General features: G+C 44.8%; 1 protein-coding gene across 1 annotated transcript in view; it reads left to right on the forward strand.

Annotated features, from left to right (window-relative positions):
• The first annotated feature begins 400 nt into the window (after positions 1–400).
• Positions 401–21,904, forward strand: part of DAW1 (dynein assembly factor with WD repeats 1) — a 65,203-nt gene continuing 43,699 nt past the window's right edge. The window contains exons 1-3 of the mRNA XM_066589371.1: positions 401–487; positions 5,171–5,243; positions 10,577–10,721. Coding sequence (XP_066445468.1) covers positions 448–487; positions 5,171–5,243; positions 10,577–10,721 — 258 coding nt within the window. The 5' untranslated portion in view covers positions 401–447. The remainder of the gene's footprint in view (positions 488–5,170; positions 5,244–10,576; positions 10,722–21,904) is intronic.

Below are 21,904 nucleotides of genomic sequence, written 5' to 3' on the forward strand. Positions count from 1 at the left end.
TTTATTAACCAATGCCGGAATAATTATGGAAACCATTTTATCGCCAGTGACGCCTCAGCTTATGTATGTGTTATAAAAGATGGCGGTCGCTTTAGTCACGTTTTCTGATCACATATATATATATATATATATATATATATATATACACACACACACACACACATGTATATATATATATATATATATATATAAAACGGGGTCTTCTGGCTACACACCAATCCATATGTAGGAAAGGCCTTTAGTTTGCATAGCATTCAGCAACATTAATTTCCCGCCACTTCTGGCTGAACTACACTGGCCGGTCACCATGGTTACCACATGCAACGGGCCGCAGTCATTGTACTTCATAACCCCGCCCCTCCAGGCGGCCCGGCGCTGCTGGCGCTTGCGCACTAGGAATGTTTTCAGTCTCCATGGTAACGTCGGTCCGTGAGGACAGATCGAAGGATGAAGCTGAAGAGGTTCCTTCTCCGGTATTATCCGCCAGGTGAGAACGAGTAGGAGGCAAGGTGCGGCGGAACAGCGGGGAGTTACACCATCTATACTACTCCTGTTTATAGTAGTGCTGTGCTCCATGTGGGAGCCGTCCTCCTGCACCACAAGTCCCAGCGTGACGTCATGCACAGAGACATGCATATATACTGTGTTGTGAGCAATACATGTGGGTCAGGGGACATGTTTACAGGGTGCACACACTAGTGTCACACTGTATATAGTCCTGGAGGGACCAGCAAAGGATGAAGCATTCAAGGCTTATTTCCCAAAATGTTCCCTAAAAGTTGCTCTCGCCATCCCAGGCATCCCGCTGCCGCAGACCCCTCTGTGAAGGTTAAACATCAATATATTCCCTGTGAGAACCCTAAAAAAGGCAGAACCAACTCGGCTGGAAGGCAGCGCGCCGCGGATGACAAATCAGTACGAAAACCAGAAGGAAATGGCAGCCATTCATCTGCAAGGGGGTATTTCTTTCATCAGTACAGTCCTGCAATGCATTATCATAGCCAGAGATGAGCGAGCATACTCGTTAAGGCGATTTACTCGATTTTGCGGAGGGGATCGGGAGGGAGAAAGAGAGATCTCTCCACCCCGCTCCCCTCTGCTGCCCTGCCCCCCGCAGACCCCCCGAATCTTCAGGAACGAGCCGTCAGGTACTCAAAACAGGCGATGCTCTCTCTCGAGTAAATCGCCTTAACGAGTAATCTCGCTCATCTCTAATCATAGCCTTTCTGGTTCAAGTCACCTACAGGGACGGAGAAAAATGTAAAAAAAGATAAAAATAATGCATAATAAAAAAAAAAAAATGAAAAAAAAAAGAACCCCTTTTTGTTTACTTTTTCCCTCTCTGTATAAAATAAAAATAAAAATTAAAAATGTAATAAAAGGGATTTAAAAAGCCCTCACAGAGCTCCGTCCATGGAAAAATAAAAAACTATGGGACTCTGAATGCAGCGATGTAAAACAAAAAAAAGGGGGGGGGCTTAGTGTTTTTAAAGTGGAGAAACAACCGTAATGTGCAAACAGTAGAACCCGTTGATTTCAATGGGTTCGTTCACCTTTCAGGAATTTGCGCGCGCATTTTTGGTTGTGCAAAAACCCCCCAGCATGCTCTTTTCTTTGCATTTGCACACCAAGGTCCTCATAGAAGTCAGCGGGGCTGTGCATATAGACTTGCAATACAAAGGGGGATGCGTAATACGTAGCGTAGCTATACTGGAAAGAGAACACATCTGGAACTAATAGGCAGAGAGCTGTCAATCATTGGCTGGAGGGCGGGGTGGGTGTGGCTAGCAGTAGCTCATGATTATCCAGGACTACTTTAGGTAATCCTCTATGCATGTGCTGCCACTGATAACATGTAAGTTTCTCAAAATTTACTGGACAGATCCACCCAGCACCCAGTGTAATCAGTGTGACTGTCACTACCTTGTGCTACCCTCAGAGAGGGGTGCAAAAAGATGGTGACAGGGTCTTGTTAAAAGGGGTTGTCGAGATATTTTTGTTTTCAAAGTCCTGTTCCACATGCAACAACATAGCAAAGCAGTGTATGCTCACCCCTCCAGGCTCCCTGCTGTGCCCAGCACTGCCACTGTGCCCCGTGGTGTAATATTTACAGGCTGCAGTCAGCCTGCTTATGAGACGTCATAGGCTGCTGCAGCCAATCAGAGAGCTCTGTTATTGGCTGCAGCAGCCTATGATGTCCTGTACACAGGCTTACTGCAGCCTGCAAACAAACACCGGCACCGAGCAGTGGCACAGGAAAGGCAGGGAGTCGGGAGAGGTGAGCATATCATTTTGTGATTTTGTTGCATGGCGGAATGTGGTTTTGAAAACCAAAACTTTCAGACCACCACTATAACTTAGGCTTTATTCACACACGTGTATTTACGTGGCTATGTAGGCACGTGCCCACGCCCGGCAGAAGAACGCAACCATCTGAGGCATTGGATTCCAATGCATTCGTTCACATGGGCGATTTTGCGGCGTGTAAAAATGTTGCACTGGAAAAAAATAGAACACCTGCAACCGAAATCGGGGCGACTGCTATTATATACTGTGTGAAACACAGGTCTGGATCTATCGTTTCAACCACATACACTGGTGGCTCCCATAGACTCCTATGGGGGAGGCTGTTAAGCAGCATCCAACGCAGGGAGAAGCAGGACACACGACCGCCCAGATTTATAAGGCCAGTTAGCCTAACCAGATGTGTTCTTTTCGTCACGGTTTTGCGCAGTATTTTGCACAAACCGTTGTGTATTGCGTGCTCGTTTGCGCACCCCTCTGAAGACGTCTACAGGGTCTTTTGGTGTGCAAATGTGCACAAAGTAGAGCATGTTCTATTTTTTTTTGCCCACACAAAAAAAAGGGAATGTGAATGAACCCATTGAAATCAATGAGTTCTATCCTCTGTGTTTTGCGCACATAATTATGGCGGCCAGGGGGGGTCACCAAGACCAGGGCTCCCCTGCGCTGCATCTATGCCTGTGTGAAGGAGCCCAAAAACAGATCTAGATTGTATGCCTCATCAAATCCGGATTACACATGCAATTTTTGGTCTTCTATTCATTTCTATGGGCAATTCTCGGCTGCAATCAGATGTCCAGTTTTTGCATTCTGGCGGCTTTATCTTTATGGCGTCTGTCCATGCAGAAAACTGTTGATGAAATATACTGTATTATTGGTCAGTGCGCCAGCAGTAGTGCACTCGCTGTAGACTGGGATCCCGTACAAACTTGTAAGCAGTGCGGTGTGAATTGAGGCTTGGCAGCAGCGGTTCTTCTAACAGAGGTCTGTATACCATGTACAGTAGTAATCCAAGCAGTTTTGCCCTGTTTTTTCATTCTTGGTGTCAGTTTTTACATTAATATGGGAAAACATACCAGTGCCATGATGTGCCAATGTCTCAGTACCCGCACACATGAAGATATCCTGAGGGCTCCTTCACACTTGTGATTTCTGTGCGATGCGAGAGTGAAGACACTGAATTATGAAACCAATGAATTTCAATGGTTTCATTCCCTTTTGCAATGCTTTCACTTATGGGATGTGGGGCAAAAAACGCAGCATATCCTTCCTTTCTGCTTTTTAAAAAATCTCCCATGTTTCCCTATGGAACCTCCTTTTTATCGCATAGCAAAGCATTAAAGCGCTAAAAACAAAATTGCCGCAAAATCATGCAAGGCAGCGATGTTTTTGCAAGGAAAAAGTGGCTAATGCTCAAAAATCATGCGAAAGTAGAGACAATGCTTTTCAATGGCAGCGGTCACATGTCCAATATTTACCAGCGCACAAAAATGCACAGCGGTAAATATAGGGCAGCGGATTTTAAAATGCGGGTAATTGAGGCATCCGTCTTTTTTGGATGCAAAATCCCTGGATGCTGTCACATCCAGGGGTTTCACCTTGTGCTCAATAGGGCCGGCGGCAGCTGCGCCCACCACATTGAGAACATACAGTGAAGATCGCGATCCTCTGGCACAGCTGTGACACAGCAGCGCAATGTTCTCCCATTGAATTCAATGGAGCCAGCACTACAGCCAGCTCCATTGAAAGCAATAGGCTGCCAGCAAGCCCTGCAGTGATTTTCGGGGACAGGCTTTAAATATAAGCCCTTCCCTGAAAATCATCCCTAAAATGTGTAAAAAATAAAGAAATAGATATATTCACCTCTCTGCAGCTGCTGGGGCTCAGCCGCATCCAGCCGAGTCTTCTCTCTGCACTGCTCTGACGTGCTTTCAACAGGCGGGGATTTAAAATCCCCACCTGCTAAAAGGACTGCCTCTGATTGGCTGAGCACTGTGAACATTTAGAGGCAGCACTGAATGGCAGCTGAGAGCTGCCTCTGATTGGTCACAGTGTTCAGCCAATCAGAGGCAGCCCTTTCAGCAGGCGAGGATTTTAAATCCCCGCCTGCTGAAAGCAGTTCAGGAGAAGACCCGGCTGGACGCGCCTGAGCCCCGGCAGCTGCAGAGAGGTGAGTATATATATTTTTTTTATTTTTTACACATTAAGGATGATTTTCAGGGAAGGGCTTATATTTAAGGCCCTTCCCCTTAAATCACTGCAAGGCTTGCCGGCAACCCATTGCTTTCAACGGAGCAGGCTGTAGCACCGGCTCCATTGAATTCAATGGGATAGCATTGCGGTCCTCTGCCACAGCTGTCACAGTGTTCAGTGACAAGGGGACTCCCCACGGAGATGAAGAAATCCTCTGTCACAGCTGTAGCAGAGGATCGCGATCTTCTCTGTATGTCATTGGGGCTGCTGCTGCTGCTGCCGCCCACCCCATTGTCCAAAGGTGAAACCCCTGGATGTGACACCATCCAGGGGTTTCACATCCAAGGAATCTCCTGCTGCAGCTGTCACATCCGCAGCAGGTGATAGCGGGCAGCGCACTTTATGTGCGCATAGACGCAGCCAAGTGCGTTTTTTTCCAGCGTGATACCCACTTCAGTCACGCAAATTTTTGTGTGTTTGCGTTCTGCGGACAAAAATTTGCACAAAAAAGATGCCCGTCTGACTGAGCCCTAAGAGTACAGCCATTGGGAGGGGGGGGCTGCTGCAGATTTTCCATGCAAAATTTCTAAGCGGAAGCTGTGTGGCATTTACAGTGGCAGCGAATGAGGTTATGTTGTATAAGTATGTATTCAATTTCCTATCATTTGTGTAGGGATTATCTTGGAATTTGAAAAAGGTGGCGAGCTGAAAACCAAGTCTATCGATTTACTGGAACTGTCCCCCAAGTAAGTGCTGCTCTATGACGGGCAGGATTGCAATATTCTATGATGCTTAATCCAACTGTAAAAGGATGATGTGATCTGATATTGTAAGAGAACATACATGTACAACCGCACATGGACATTACATGCAATCCAATTGTATATAGTGAGCGGTTGCAGATATCATGCGCAGCATCCCAATACGGAAATATATTAGAATGCTGGTTGGTTTAGCGGTTGACAGATACATTGATGGCTCCATATGTATCTAGCACAAGACAGCTGACTTAATTAGTCTACATCCAGACTTGTACGCTGAACAAGCACAATGTGATTTGTATGCAGTATACAGATCTCTGGTAGACTCCATCCTACCGAAAGCAAATGGACATCAGAGCAACAATCAAAAGCAGTATATATGTATATATTGTGGCAAGGTGTGCGTGGGGGGTGGGGTCGGCGATGACACTGCGGCACAGTCAGTTCATGCAAAAGTCTGAATAACTTTATTTTCTTGAATTTTCAGAGATAACCAAAAGCTCAGTGGACAATAATTACCACTGGCAATACATACATTTTGTACAATCAACACAACAAATGCTTGCCTGTCACTAACTAGACTGTAGTTCTCTCACTTAGGCCTCATGCACACGGCGCACACCGATTCCGTAGGGGGAGCCCTGCACGGAATCCGCCAATACCCGCTGCCAGCGACCCTGCTTACCTGTCACTTCTTCATTTCTTCTGTACTACGGATGTGCCACTCTAAAATGGAGCATGCTACACTTTTATTTTTTGCACGTTGTGTTCGCAAATAAAATCCGCTTGTGTGCGTGGAAAGAGGAATCTCCACACACATCTATGGGCAAATTGAGCAGTGGATCGCCAGCATCGGTGAGAAGCGCGGGATCCGCAATTCAATTTACCCCGTGCATGAAGCCTTACTACTAATGTGCAGCAATGGTCAGCAAATAGCAGAAGTCCATAATGGCAGATGTGCTTCATCCTGGCTCTGAACATGACTGCCTGAGCTTGCAGCCTTTTATGTCCCAGTGATTACTGGGACTCGCTGAACTCCCTGGGACTCAGAAGGAAGACATATACTGGAGTTTTATCTTACCCAGGTTAAGCATTTGGGTGAAATGTACGCTCCCTTCAGTACTCTAACTTGCACATGTCTACAATATGTTAATACTTAGTTCAGCTACTTTGGCCCTAATAACATCAAATACTCTCTGTAGCATAATTTCTATTAATGTTTGATACCGACCGACCCATCTCTAATCTCCCCTGCATCTCCAAACTACTAGAACGCCTGGTTTACTCCCGCCTTGTAAGCTATCCATCAGAGCACTCTCTCCTAGACCCCCTACAGTCTGGCTTCAGACCTCAACACTCGACAGAAACTGCCCTTACTAGGGTATCCAATGACCTACTGACAGCCAAATCGAGGGGCGATTACTCCCTACTGATCCTTCTCGACCTTTCCGCAGCATTTGACACTGTTGACCACAAACTCCTCCTCAGTATGCTTCGCTCTATCGGCATAAAGGACACTGCTCTCTCCTGGTTCTCCTCCTACCTATCTGACCGCTCTTTCAGTTTCTCCTTTGCTGGCTCTACCTCCCCTCCTCTTCCCCTTGCTGTTGGGGTCCCCCAGGGCTCAGTCCTCGGCCCCCTTCTTTTCTCTATCTACACAGCCCCTATTGGACAGACTATCAGGAGATTTGGCCTCCAGTACCACCTCTACGATGACAATACTCAGCTATACACCTCTTCCCATGACATCTCTTCACCTTTCCTACAAAACATCACTGACTGTCTGTCCGCTGTCTCTAACACTATGTCCTCTCTCTACCTAAAACTAACCCTCTCTAAAACTGACTTACTGGTATTTCCACCCTCCACTAACCGACCTCATCCTGACATCTCCATCTCAGTGTGTGGCGCCACCATAACTCCTAGACAACACGCCCGCTGCCTTGGGGTCATATTTGACTCTGATCTCTCTTTTACCCCCTAAATCCAATCTCTGTCCCGAACATGTCAGCTGCACCTCAAGAACATCGCAAGAATCCGCTCTTTTCTCACCGTGGACACGTTAAAAATGCTTACTGTTGCCCTCATCCACTCCCGGCTCGATTATTGCAACTCGTTGCTGATCGGCCTCCCCTGCACCAGACTCTACCCTCTCCAATCCATCCTTAATGCGGCAGCCAGGCTCATCTTCCTGTCCAGCCACTACTCGGACGCCTCTGCCCTGTGCCGGTCACTGCACTGGCTGCCCGTTAAACACAGAATTAGATTTAAACTCGCTATCTTCATCCACAAAGCCCTCCACAGTGCAGCGCCCCCCTATATTGCCTCCCTCATCTCAATCCATCACCCAGCCCGGGCTCTCCGCTCTGCTAACAAAACCAGACTGAACTTCTCATTCCCGCCTCCAAGACTTCTCCAGAGCAGCACCGGTCCTCTGGAACGCACTACCAAAGGCTACCTGAGCAATCCAGGACTCGCAGAACTTCAGGCGTGCTCTGAAAACGCACCTCTTCAGGGAGGCATACCGCATTCCCTAAACAAACCCCTCTGTACTCCGCCTGATAACAAGCTCCCTGAGTTACTGACTGCAATCCCTGCTAGCCATCATAAACCGCTCCTGCAGTCATACCGTTTCTGCCGTCACACGGCTAAATGTCTGACCATTGTCTGTGTATAGAATCCCTCACTTTCCACCTCGCCATACAGTGCACATCTCCAGCCCCTTTACCTTCTGTATCACCCCATTACTTGTAGTATGTAAGCTCGTTAGAGCAGGACCCTCACCCCTATTGTTTCCATCAACTGATTACCATGTAACCGTGGTTCTGTAATTTTTGTCTTTCTGTATTCCCCCTGTCTTGTATGCTCTGCGGAATATGTTGGTGCTATACAAATAAAGTTAATTATTATTATTACACATCAGCTTGTATTTCCCTCCATTCATCCTGCAAATGTCTGGCGAGTTCTCTCAAGAAGATGCCTTGGCCTGTCTACAATGGTGCAAGGAGCGTCATCATTGGACATTTAAGCAATGGAAGAACAATGTGTGGAATGACAAATCAAGCTATTCCATCTTCAAATCAAATGGGTGTGGAGGACGCCTGGGGAACACCTTTTACCTGAGTGTGTTGTGCCAATAGAAGTTATATTATAGTCTGGGAAGTTTTACGTGGCTTGGTATGGCGCATTGGTTGTAGTGACAAGAACCATGAACATGGAGGTGTACCTTGACATTCTATACAACGTGCTGCCCACAATGTGGTAATACTCTGGGTATGATCAGCAAAACTTCCAACAAGACAACGTGCCTTGTCACAAATCCAACACTGTTTTATGTTCGCTTGAGAATATTAATTTTCCACGATTGTACTGGCCTACAAAGAGTCACGACCTGAAACCTACTGAATACTTGTATCTCTCGTATGAACTGGAACGTCGGGTCAGGAAATATGAACAACATCCTTCTTCTTTGAGGGAACTCGCTAGATGTTTGCAGGATGAATGAAGGGAAATACGAGCTGATGTGTATCAGACGTTAGTAGAAAGTATGCCACGGAGAGTATTCAATGCTATTAGGGCGAAAAGAGACCTGACTTAGGCTAGGTTCTCACACGCCGGAATCCCGGTGGAAATCTCGTGGTTTGGCCACAGCGAAAAACTGCGAGATTTCTGCCAAAAAAGCGCTGCTTCAAAATCCGCGGCACTTAGCCCTGGGTTTTGAAGTGGCCTGGCCTCACGCTTTTCCGTTGCGGACGGTGCTCCCATAGAGGAGAGCGCGGCCGCAGCAGAAAAAAAATGGACATGCTTCTGATGGCTTTGCCGTGGCGGATTCTGAGAATTCTCGTCCACATGACTGGCTAATCACGGGATTAGCGGCCGCAGGTGGACTTGTCACGGCCAAATTACGGATGGAATTTACGCAGCAAATCCGCCCAGTGTAAACCCAGCCTAAGTATTAATACATGTACATAAATACTACTTTTGATTCTTGCTCAGGTGTCCAATTCCTTTTGGTAAGATAGTATATACATTTCTCTGATATAGGTAGGGCTGTATTCAGATTAGACTAGATTTAGTACAGTGGCAGAACTCTCATATATGTAAGGCGCTCGTTTAAGGCAGATACTCAAGCGAGCATTGCTCTTCTCCAGTAACTGCTTACTCGTCCGAGTAAATGCGTGGGGGGGGGGGGGGGGGGGGAGAGTGAGAGAGATCTCTCTCACTCTCCCCGTACCCCCGCATTTGCTCGGACAAGTAAGCAGTTACTCGAGAAGAGCGATGCTCGCTCGAGTATCTGCCTTAAACGAGGGTGCTCGCTCATCTTTAGTAAGGAAGCTTATATCTGATACAGGTAGGACTATAAGCTGTACAGTGTCATATCCGAGTAGGGGCACTGTGCTTGCCACCTAAGAAAGGCATTATGTCTGGCACCTGTGGGGGGCACTATGGCTGGCTCTTTTATAGGGGCACCATTATAGGACAACTGCAGCTCTCTCAGCTTATGATCTGGCAGGCAAGAACTAGGGTCATACATGGTGGTCAGAAGTAAAGTCAAACTGTAGGAAAACCTTAAAATGATCCTCTGACCTGCATCAAAAGTTGTCCAGAGACCAGAGGACGGGAGTATTATTGCCTGGTTCTGTAGTTTTACTGGTTCTGCTGCGCTTCAACATGTTCCCGACACCCCTCTTCATACATCCAACATGGCCATGGGAGGCTTCCAGACACTTCTAAAGGCACACAGTGCATCAGTAGTCAGGCAGTGCATGCTGCGTCCCGTGTGGCTAGCACTGGCCAATCAGAACAACACCAGTACACCGTGAACATCACGTAGTCTGAAAAGTGGCACCGCCATCTTGGATGCATGAAGACGGGCCTCAGAATATAACTCCTCCTGCCCGGTCCATGGCCAGATTTTGTGCCAGGTCCAGAGAGTCACTTATGTCACAATATACAGGCCCAATGCACATGGGTGGATTTTTGCTGCAGAATCCGCAGCAATGTCTGTTCATAGCATGCAATGTAAAATTATTTTTCCACGCACATGAGCGGAAATCACTTGCAACTTCCGCTCACAGAGGAAGAATCGCAGCATGCTTTCTTTTCGTGCGGAACTCGCATGTACGGCTTCCAATGCAGTCAATGGAAGCCATCCGACCCGCGCCAAGTCCGAAGTGTCAATTTCGAAATCGCCATCTATGAGGAAATAGGGGCTCAAAAGATAAAAGTTCTTGATTTGTACCAGCCATCTGTGATCAGGAAACATGGGGAGATGTCTAAGAAAATACATTACAATGCGGCTGTCTTGCTTTTTGAAGGACTAATGTGGACCTACTTGTAGAAGAAATCAGAAGAGCTGAACCTCTTATCACCGCCGCCCGCACGGAGCAAGTGAAGCACCTCATCCTAAGGCTGCAGGACAAGATCGGACAGCAGGACGAGCACAAGTTCTATCTATTTAAGGTCAGCCCTCGGAGCGGGACCACCAGTGGACCACCAGCTCTTACTATTGTATATAATATGCGGGTCATGAATAAATGCTCCGAACACTAAGGCCTCATGTCCACGGGGAAAATCGGGCCCGCTACGGATTCTCCATGGAGAATCTGCAGCGGGTCCCTCCTGCCCCGCGGACATGAGCGCCGAAAAGGAGAATAAATGAGAATAAACTTACCTCCGATCCGCTCCGTTTCTGCTCTTCGCGGCGGCGTCATCTTCTCTCGTCGCGGCCGGATCTTCATTCTTCGGCCCGGCGGATGTGCACGATGACGTCGGTGACGTGCCCCGCGCATGCGCCGGTCCGAAGCAAAATTATCCGGCCGCGGCTGAGAGAAGATGGCGCGGCGCCGAAGAGAAGAAACGGAGCGGGTAAGTAAAATATGATTTTTGTGTCCCGCGGATCCGGACGGCTTCCATAGGCTTCAATAGAAGCCCGCGGGAGCCGTCCCCGCGGGAGACCCGCATGAAAATGGAGCATGGTCCAGATTTTTTCATGCTCCATTTTTTTTTAAATCACTTTTATTGACGATCCGCGGGTATTTATCTACCCGCGGGTGGTCAATGCATCCCTATGGGGTGCGGATCCGCATGCAGGAAATCCGCTGCGGATCCTAAATCCTATTTTCCCCGTGGACATGAGCCCTTAGTGGTTGCAGCGTGAGAACATACAAATAATACAAGCATTATACTTTGGTTTTGCTTTTAAACCACTTTTATTTTTGCTGCTTAATATACAGTACAGACACTTAATCAGTAGAGGGCGCTCTTGCACTATTCATAAAGCAGAGCTTCTTTCAGTACAATTGCTAAAATTCTGTGTGCATATTTGCTTAGTCCGATGTTTCATACACTGGTCTTAATAAACTGTGCGCCCAACTGCAAGAGAATAATGTATGAAGCAGTGCAAGCCTCTTAACCCCTTAAGGGCCAGACACTTTTGAGGGATTTTACCGGTGTGGTTGGTTTTACTGGCCCATTTTTTTTCCTTCAGCTACCAAAATTATTTTGCTGTGTTTTTTTCCTGTGACATATAGAGCTATGTTTTTATATTTTTTTTAACTGACTTAATTACAATTTTAGTTTTATTGGGGTAACGAAGAAAATTATGTTTTTAAATGTATGTTTTTTTTTTTAAATTAGTATATTTATGCTAAAATAAAGTATGTGAATAGGTTCCCTATTTTGTTTTTGAGGGGCGCATACAGCAACAGTTTTGTTTGGCGTCAGCTTTGGGTCATTTTCTTTTTAATATATGGATTTTAATTTTATTTTGTAATTTTTTTAAACTTATTTTTGTAATTTTTTTTTTATCATCTATGACCCCCAAGATGTCATATAAGACTTCTGGGGGTCATTCATATGGTCTTTTTTTTTTTAAGTTCACACTTTTCCACTGTAGCTGGGGCAGCCATAGGAGTACCATCCATAGAATCCCCAGTTACAGTGGAAAACATCCCACTGTAGTGACAATAGTAACTGGCAGAGCTGATCAGGGTCTGCTAGAATCCTGCAACTCTGCTGTAACAGGGGGATCTGGCTGTCACTTCTTAGTACATAGTGGTCATTCAGCGCTATGTACCTGGGAAAGCAAAAGGCAAAAACGGTTAAAAACCGTTTCTCCCTTCTCCTCTGGGTCCTCAGCTGTGTCTTGCAGCATCATTGTGATAGAAAAATCGCTCATGTAAAAACACAATGCGCTGTATTTTTGTGCAAATTTTTGTGACAGGCTGTGCAGCTACGTCTCCTAACACAAGCCCCCCCCCACCTTTTGAAAAACTGGTAGGGCCCGGTGTAAATGTCCGAAAAGTTGCAATTTTGGTGCACGCACAAAAAACTGTAGGTTTTGTATGTCAGTAAACTTGCGTACAGGGCACAGAAAAGTAGCATGGGTTGTGACATATAGTACTGTACATCTGATGCACTGAGCCCCTGACAATGCATTGGGTCCAGCAGGGAGCGAGCGTTGCGAGGGTAAAATCATAGAATCATAGAGTTGTAGCGTTGGAAGGGATCTCCAGGGTTATCTAGTCCAACCCCCTGGTCAATGCAGGATCACTAAATAATCTCAGACAGATGTCTGTCCAGCCTCTGTTTGAACATTTCCATTGAAGGAGAACTCACCACTTCCCGTGGTAACCTGTTCCACTCATTCATCACCCTCACTGTCAAAAAGATTTTTCTAATCTTTGTCTCCCCACTTTCAGTTTCATCCTGTTGCTTCTAGTCTTTCCTTGTAGAAATGAGAATAGGGCTGATCCCTCTGCACTGTGACAGCCCTTCATATATTTGTAGACAGCTATTAAGTCTCCTCTCAGCCTTCTTTTTTGCAAGTTAAACATTTCCAGATCCTTTAACCGTTCCTCATAGGACATGATTTGCAGACCGCTCACCATCTTGGTAACTCTTCTCGGAACTTGCTTCAGTTTGTCTGTCTTTTTTAAAGTGGGGTGCCCAGAACTGGACACAGTATTCCAGATGAGGTCTGACTAAGGAAGAGTAGAGGGGGATAATTATTTCACGTGACTCTATGCTTCTCTTACTACATCCCAGAATTTAGTTTGCCTTTTTTGCTGCTGCATCACACTGTTGGCTCATATTCAGTCTGTGATCTATTAATATACCAAAGTCTTTTTCACATGTGCTGCTGCTTAGCTCAATCCCCTCCCATTCTGTATGTGCTTTTTAAATTTTTCTTGCCAAAATGTAGAACCTTGCATTTCTCCTTATTAAATACCATTCTGTTAGTCGCTGCCCACTGTTTAAGGTTTTCTTTATCTTTTTGAATACTCTCTCTCTTCCCTAGTGTTGGCTATCCCTCCTAGCTTCATGTCGTCTGCCAACTTGACCAGTTTCCCCTCAATTCCCTCCTCCAGATCTTTTATAAAAATGTTGAACAGCACTGGGCCCAGGATAGAGCCTTGTGGTACCCCACTTGATACATTCTTCTACTTGGATGGGCAGCCATTTCTAACCACTCTTTGAGTACGATCACTCAGCCAGTTGTGAATCCACCTAACAGTTGCCTTGTCAATCCCATATTTGATAATTTTTTCAATAAGTATGGTATGAGATACTTTGTCAAATGTTTTACTAAAGTCAAGATATACTATATCTACTGCATTTCCCCGATTAACCCAGTAAGTGAGTCTGTCATAGAAGGGAATTAGATTCGTCTGGCATGACTTGTTTGTTACAAACCCATGCTGGCTCTGGTTTATTACTCCATTTTTATCCAAGTACTTGCATACATGCTGTTTAATAATTTGCTCAAAGATCTTTCCCGGTATAGAAGTCAGGCTCACAGGCCTGTAGTTTCCTGGATCCACCTTATTCCCTTTTTTAAGGATAGGGACAACATTTGCCCTTTTCGAATCTTCTGGGACTTCTCCTGTTCTCCATGAATTTTCAAAGATTATGGCGAGTGGTTCAACAATTACCTCCGCTGCTTCCTTTAGTATCCTAGGATGTAATTCATCTGGACCTGGAGACTTGAATTCATTGAAGTTAGCTGTGTTTCCTCACCATCTCTCTGCTTATAGCCTGCATTCTTTAATTCCCCCAGTAGCACAGGAGTTTTTAGCATGTGTGCAAGTTCTGTATTCATCTATCCCGGTCTTTTCAATTGCTTCTCATTAACACTTTTGTGCTTTGAGAATCTCATTTTGCAATATTTCCCAACCTTCTTGGACATTTCTGTCCTTAAGAACATCCAGCCATTGGATTCTTTCTACCCTCTTTCTGAGTTCATTAAAATCTGCCTTTCTGAAACCCAACCTTGAGGTCTGAGTCTTCTAAGGTCTTCCTCTCCTTGTTATCCAAAATTCAAGGATAGCGTGATCACTGCCTCCTAAGATCCCAGCCACCCTTACTTCCTCAACCATTTCCTCCCTGTTGGTAAGAATTAGGTCCAAGATAGCAGATCTCCTTGTATTCTCTTCTACCTTTTGGAACATAAAGTTGTCAGCAAGAGCGGATGAGAATTTGTTGGATCCATCACTTTTACCTGAGAGAGATTCCCAACAAATGTCTGGATAGTTAAAATCTCCCATAATCACTATGTTGTGCTTTTTTGAGAGCTTGGGCATCTGATGTAGAAAGAGTTCATCAATATCTTCAGCTTGCCCGGGCGGCATACAGTAAATGCCTACAATGGTGCCCTTTCTGTTGTTCTCTCCTTGTACTTTTACCCAAACAGTTTCTACAGAACGACCATGCTCTAAAGCTTGAATCTCTGTGGAGATGTATGTTTTCCTAACATCCAATGCAACACCTCCTCCCATTTTATTAATTTTTTTTCTTATAAATATGTTGTTTCCTTCAAGCCTTGTATTCCAATCATGTGTATCATCTCACCAAGTTTCCGTCATGCCTATGACTTCATATTTTTCTTCCTGTGTTAGGAACTCCAATTCTCCTTGTTTGTTTCCCATGCTCTGGGCATTTGTGTAGGAACATTTTAGTTTGTGATCGGTGTCTCTTATTCCTCTACTTTCCTTCTAAACTTTTTTTGTCTTTGTTCTTTCCTTTCACTTCTGATAACAAGGTTCTTAATTGTATTAATTAGCTGTATATTTTTGCTCTTGTGACTTTCGAAGGCCATGTAAATATGAAGAATTGTAGGAATCCTAGCAGTTGTGGGGATGCTAGTAAAGTTTGAGAGGGGTTAGGAAGACGTGTCAGCTTTTTGCATACAGTCAGAAAATGCACCCAGAGGCATTCCTGCCTGTTCTAAAAGCACAGCTGCATTTATAGGCACAAACTGCTACCTGATCACTAATGTTTTAAAGTCAGCATATATACACTATCCATTATTTGGGAGCATGAAGCCTAGGATATGCAGCATAGATCCCCACTAGCTCAATGTGGTTTGTTTAAAGACAATGTATCACCTAGATTTATTTTACTAAATAAAACTAAATAGTAAAACATTTTTCATTTTTATAATTGTAGATTTTTTTATACCATTATCTGTACATGATTATGGGGCGGACATCTTGCCTTTGTTGCAATTAACATCATTTAGGTATATGCACTGCAGCAGAAAATATGGGCCATTCACACAATGAACAAGACCCATTGACTTCTATGGGAGAGTGTTATGGGCACCCATTGACTTCTATGAGAGAGTGTTATGGGCATGCTTTGTGACCTGTGCAGAGGTTATTGTACGGGGAAAGGGAGGAGGTGAGCTGTGACCATCTCCTACTGTGAATGGTAGATCCTGTGTTATCTATATGTAGGTATCACCTTTCATTGTAATCCTGCTTTGATGATAATGAGATAATTGCTGAAAAGTTTTTCCCAACAGAACAGGAAGTGTCAGACTATTATTACACATTCAATTAAAGATGGTGAAAATGGAGGATATTACCAAAAAAGATTTGTTCATCGGGTGATATTTCAAGAGTTTTTGCGTAGAAAACCCATCAAAGATCTATCCTCAGGATAGGTGATCAATAGTTAATCGCTGAGGACCTGCTGCTTGGCATCCCTGATGATGAGCTGATCGCCCAGCTTGCAGTCATTGCAGTGGGCTGGATGTGCGTCGTAGGAGACAAGGGAGGATGTGCTTTAGCTAGCTTCACTACCGATGTCGTTGAAAGTGTACAGCCAGTTTGAACATCTATAACCGCCAGATGGACTAAGATATGTATGGCTGCATCTATGTTTTGTACTTTCACCAGATGATCATTTGTTGAATGGTTGTTCAGTTAGCAGTAGAGATGAGCGAGCGTACTCGGAAAAGCACTACTCGCTCGAGTAATTTGCTTTATCCGAGTATCGCTGTGCTCGTCCCTGAAGATTCGGGTGCCGCTACGGCTGACAGGTGAGTCGCAGCGGGGAGCAGGGGAGAGCGGGCGGGAGAGAGGGAGAGAAAGATCTCCCCTCCGTTCCTCCCCGCTCTCCCCTGCAGCTCCCCGCTCCGTGCCGGCACCCGAATCTTCAGGGATGAGCACAGCGATACTCGGATAAAGCAAATTACTCGAGCGAGTAGTGCTTTTCCGAGTACGCTCGCTCATCTCTAGTTAGCAGCCTTCTTTTATCTAATGCGTATGGCCAGCTCTAGTGGTCAGTGTGAAAACTGCAGGGTTTTTGGATGTTTTTAAAATATACTGTAGTCCATGACACTGAAAATGTAAAAAAAAAAATCTCCAAAATTTCTAACATAAAAACTTGATTTATACAAGGAGTCATTTTCTGAAGACGCTTTCCTTTTAACCCCATGCCTCCTGCCTTCTGCTCCATGGGTAATACCTGTTTATCACATATAGGCACCATTTAATGCAATGTACGTTGCAAATGTTTCAGTCATTTTAGGTTGCAGTAAGGCTTGTAATGGTGAACGAGCAACCTGGGTAATATGATATCCGTTCGCCACGTAAACCATCCACTTGCTCCCCTGCTGCCTACAGCGAGTTGAAAGTAGTAAACTGGAAGTTCTCATTTCTTTTCGTAGCGGTAAGCAGTCCCCAATCACCCTGTGAGTCATTTTCAGCCATCCTTGCACAGTTCAGGCTACCAGATTCACAATCAATACGATGTCGTTTAATAATGCATTTACTGTCAGCTAGAAGAGTATCGCTGGAGAAGCCAAGACGAGCCGGTCATTTACTCTGGGCTTAAAGCAAAACTTCCCAAAGGCTGATGTCAGATTGTTGGAAGTGTTGCAGGTTTTTTTTTTTGCAATTTTGATGTTGCCATTTTTTTGTTATGTTGTTTTGTGGCAAAAAACACCGCATTCAGATATTTGATATACCGTAATTCAATTAATGTTGCCCTACAAGCATTTTTTGGTGGCGTTTTTTCATTTTGCTGCATTTTTTGGGTCCATGGAGTTTTTTCAAATTGCAGAATGTTTTTTTCTTGTGCTTTCCCACAGTGTTGCAAAACGTGTGCCTCTTCATTCTTTGAACACTATACGCCATTCTGCAGAACGGATTGGTCACATGACATCAGGTCTTAAGAAAATGGTGCCCTCTTTTTATAGCCATGCCAGCCACAGTGCCCTATATCACATAAGTGCCAGCACCTTCACCATTTGACATTTTCTTCTGGTTTCATTTGGTTTAATTCCCTGGGGGATCATTTCTTATCTAGAATTGTACTTAATTATTCACCTTTGACCTCATTTCCTTTAAGGCCTCATTCCCACGAGCATTTCTACGCAGCTTAAAACATCGGACGAAAATCAGGATAATGTGAAGCATTGGATTCCAATGCATTCATTCACATGGGAGATTTTCGGTCACGTGAAAAAAATCGCACCGTCAAAATGGGACAATTGTCGCCGTTTTTTCACGCTGTGTCTTGACCTATCTTTAACAGAAAAGCGATGGAAGCTCCTGTAGACTCCTGTGGGAGTTAAAAAAAGGAGGGGGAGGGAGTTTACCTGCATCCGACACTCGGAAAAGAAGACAGCTGCCGCTATTTAGGCTATTAGAAGTCATTCTGAGGATTTCTGCCAACTAATCGAATTCCGCGCTGCAGCATATTTTCCACGCAATATGCCTGTGGGGATGGACAAGAAAACGGTATTCTTCATTTATGCGATTTTCGTCCGCAAAGCAGCCAGCGTGAAAACGCATACATTCGTGTGACTAAGGCCGAGTGCTCTTTCTTACTGACCTAGTAAAGGGGTGGTTTCATTTAGAAAACCCATGTTTATACAGTCTATAAGGCAATTCTGAATTAATAGAGGAGTCCCCTGTTTAGGATCCTCATCTCTTGGCCAGAAGGGAGAGTAGTAGAGATGAGTGAGCATACTCGCTAAGGACAATTGCTCGATCGAGCATTGTCCTTAGTGAGTATCTCCCCGCTCGGGAGCAAAGGTTCGGGTACCGGCGCGGGTGACAGGTGAGTTTCGGCCATGAGCAGGGGGAAGAGGGGGGTAGAGAGGGAGAGAGAGATCTCCCCTTCGTTCCTCCCCGCTCTCCCCGCCCGCCACAGGCAGCCGAATCTTTGCTCCCGAGCGGGCAGGGACTCGCTAAGGGCAATGCTCGATCGAGCAATTGCCCTTAGCGAGTATGCTCGCTCATCTCTAGAGAGTAGCCATAAAGAGCACCTCTCACTCTGGGGGACCTGCCTTGTCTTGCATCAGGCCACCTACACACGGGAGCGCACAGCGGAGTCCAGCTGTGACTCCAACCATTGACAACACATACCTTCTCTTTCTGTAGTACCGGCAGCCTATCTGCATTGTCAATTGAGGAAGGGCAGCAGGTTAGACGGCTTCCATTGGAAGATGTCCGTGCGGATTCCACACAAAAATAGAACATGCTGTAATATGTAAATCCGCTCACAGAAATCACAATCGCTATCTGTTCATCTGAGCGGACATGCGAATGTTTTATTTTGATAAGTGTGGAATACAGCGTATCGTCCGTGTGGGTGACGAGCGCGGATTACGCAATTAAAATCCGGTCGTGTGAAGCTGATATACAGATAGACCATTGCTATGAACTGACATTGTATAATGCTTCATTTTGTCTGTGGTGGCGCTGCAGAGAAGTAGAGCGCTGAGGGTCCGAGCACTGGAACGCTTTATGATTAACTTATTGTTAACTCTTTGAACACGTAGGTATTGTCCAAAGCTGAAAACCCCTTTAAGCATCCATATTACTGTATATACTCGAGTATAAGCCTAGTTTTTCAGCACATTTTTTTTGTGCTGAAAAAGCCCCCCTCGGCTTATACTCGAGTCAGGCAAGGCTTAAAAAAAAACCCTCCATACTCACCTCCCAGCCGACGTCTGTGTCTCCGGCGGCGGTGCGGCAGGATCCTTGAATTCTCTCGCTGTCATCCACCGACGTCTTCTTTGCTCAACTCTGTCATCCCCCGCCGTCAGCGCTGTGTAAGTAAGAGCTGTGATTGGATCGAGTGTCAGCCAATCACAGCCCGTGCTCGATCATTCACAGCCAATCAAGCGGCTTTAAAATTCTCCGCACTGTCATCCCCCTGCTCGGCTTTCAAATCCCCTGCTGTTAGTGTTGTGTAAGTAAGCACTGTCATTGGATCGAGCGCCAGCTGTGATTGGCTGGTGCTCAATCCAATCACAGCGCTTACTTACACAGCACTGACAGAGCCAAGCAGAAAGGGTGGTGGGGAATGACAGCGGGGAGAATTCAAGCAGCTTGTCGCACAGACACAGACATCAGCTGGGAGGTGAGTATGGAGGGGTGTTTTTAACCTAGTATATACTCGAGCATAGCTCGGCTTATGCTCGAGTCAATAAGTTTTCCGAGTTTAATGTGGTGAACCTTATTGTCTCGGCTTATACTCGGGTCGGCTAATACTCGAGTATATACGGTAATTCCTTCTTCTTTCATTGAAAGAAACTATATTAATATACTTAAACGGTTTATTCACATTTACTTTTTTGCATGTGTGCATCTTTTTATGTACATGACTTTTTTAATACACAGCGTGTTCCAAGTGATCTGTATGGGCAATGTTTTTAACCTATAGAAATCAATTTTAAAAACGCATGTTGTGTACTTACATATTTGACATTTACGCATTTTTTGCTTTATCATCAACTTTATTTCAGTAACGGTTTTTACCATTTGTTTCCCCATTGTGTCTGTTTTATTTTATAGTCTATTAGTTTTTCCTTATTTAATCTGCATTTGTTCCATTTTTTTTGTTAAAGGGTTAATGTTTTTTGCTGATTCCTGCAGTGGTCATTCTAGAAATAAAGCTTTGTATGGAAAGTGCAGGAATTACTGCACCTTCATATTGGTTTTGTCCTGCTGATCAAAGCAACAGTGAATTCCCTGGAAGTGTCAATTACCCTGATGAATGATTAATACACCAATTACAGAATGCAGAATGGCAGTCCTGCAGCGCTCACATACAATATATCTGAAGAGCCTGACTGTGATTTCCCCTGTAATCTATATCTGCCACCGGCTGACAACGCTTATTATATTAAACTGCTTTGCAATGTAGAATTTGGGGAAAGTATCTGTGTTAAAGGGGAAAGTGTGAATTAATATTACTGTCCTTATTAATGTTTAATCTTTCAAACAAATAAGAGAGATGGAACAATACCTCTGCAGCGCCACCTATTGGAAGGCAGCATTCTTGCATGTCAATGTTAGACTCTTTATACAAGCCTTGTAACAATGATTGGGAATTGAAAGCCAAGCCAGAATCCATACACAGACAGCTGTTTGGGTTGTTTGCCTCTCATCAGTGTGCAGTGGGTTATGGCTTGGCTAGCCAGAGGCCTGTGATGTGGGTCAGGAACGTTATCTTTTCTCCTTGGGGAGAGCACATAGAAGGTGAGTGAGGAGACTTATAAGGCCATTGATGCTCCTCTGGGTAATATGCAAATAAGGGAGATGGAACAACATGCTGTATGTGATGTGAGCAACATGCTCACATCACATACAGTAGTATGCACCTTCAAAAGGCTGTTTAAGGACTGCATACATGGCACAAGATGTACACTGGACGGCATTGTCAATCATGGAGCATATTCTAAATGGTGATTGTACAGATGCATGTATTACTTTTAACTAATCCAAGTGAAAATTAAAATAGATAGTAAATAAATGTAAGTGACTTTCTCAAAGTCCCTGAATCTAAAGTCACTAGTCTCCAGTCACACACTTAAGAAACAGCACACTTTGGAAGACTACACACTTAGAATACAGTACACACACTCGCTTTTGTTTGCGTGATATACAGTTAGGGCCAGAAATATTTGGACAGTAACACAATTTTCGCGAGTTGGGCTCTGCATGCCACCGCATTGGATTTGAAATGAAGCCTCTACAACAGAATTCAAGTGCAGATTGTAACGTTTAATTTAAAGGGTTGAACAAAAATATCTGATAGAAAATGTAGGAATTGTACACATTTCTTTACAAACACTCCACATTTTAGGAGCTCAAAAGTAATTGGACAAATAAACATAACCCAAACAAAATATTTTTTTTTCAATATTTTGTTGCAAATCCTTTGGAGGCAATCACTGCCTTAAGTCTGGAACCCATGGACATCACCAAACGCTGGGTTTCCTCCTTCTTAATGCTTTGCCAGGCCTTTACAGCCGCAGCCTTCAGGTCTTGCTTGTTTGTGGGTCTTTCCGTCTGAAGTCTGGATTTGAGCAAGTGAAATGCATGCTCAATTGGGTTACGATC

This window comes from Eleutherodactylus coqui, chromosome 1 (assembly GCF_035609145.1).
Source record: "Eleutherodactylus coqui strain aEleCoq1 chromosome 1, aEleCoq1.hap1, whole genome shotgun sequence".
NCBI classification, from domain to species: domain Eukaryota; kingdom Metazoa; phylum Chordata; class Amphibia; order Anura; family Eleutherodactylidae; genus Eleutherodactylus; species Eleutherodactylus coqui.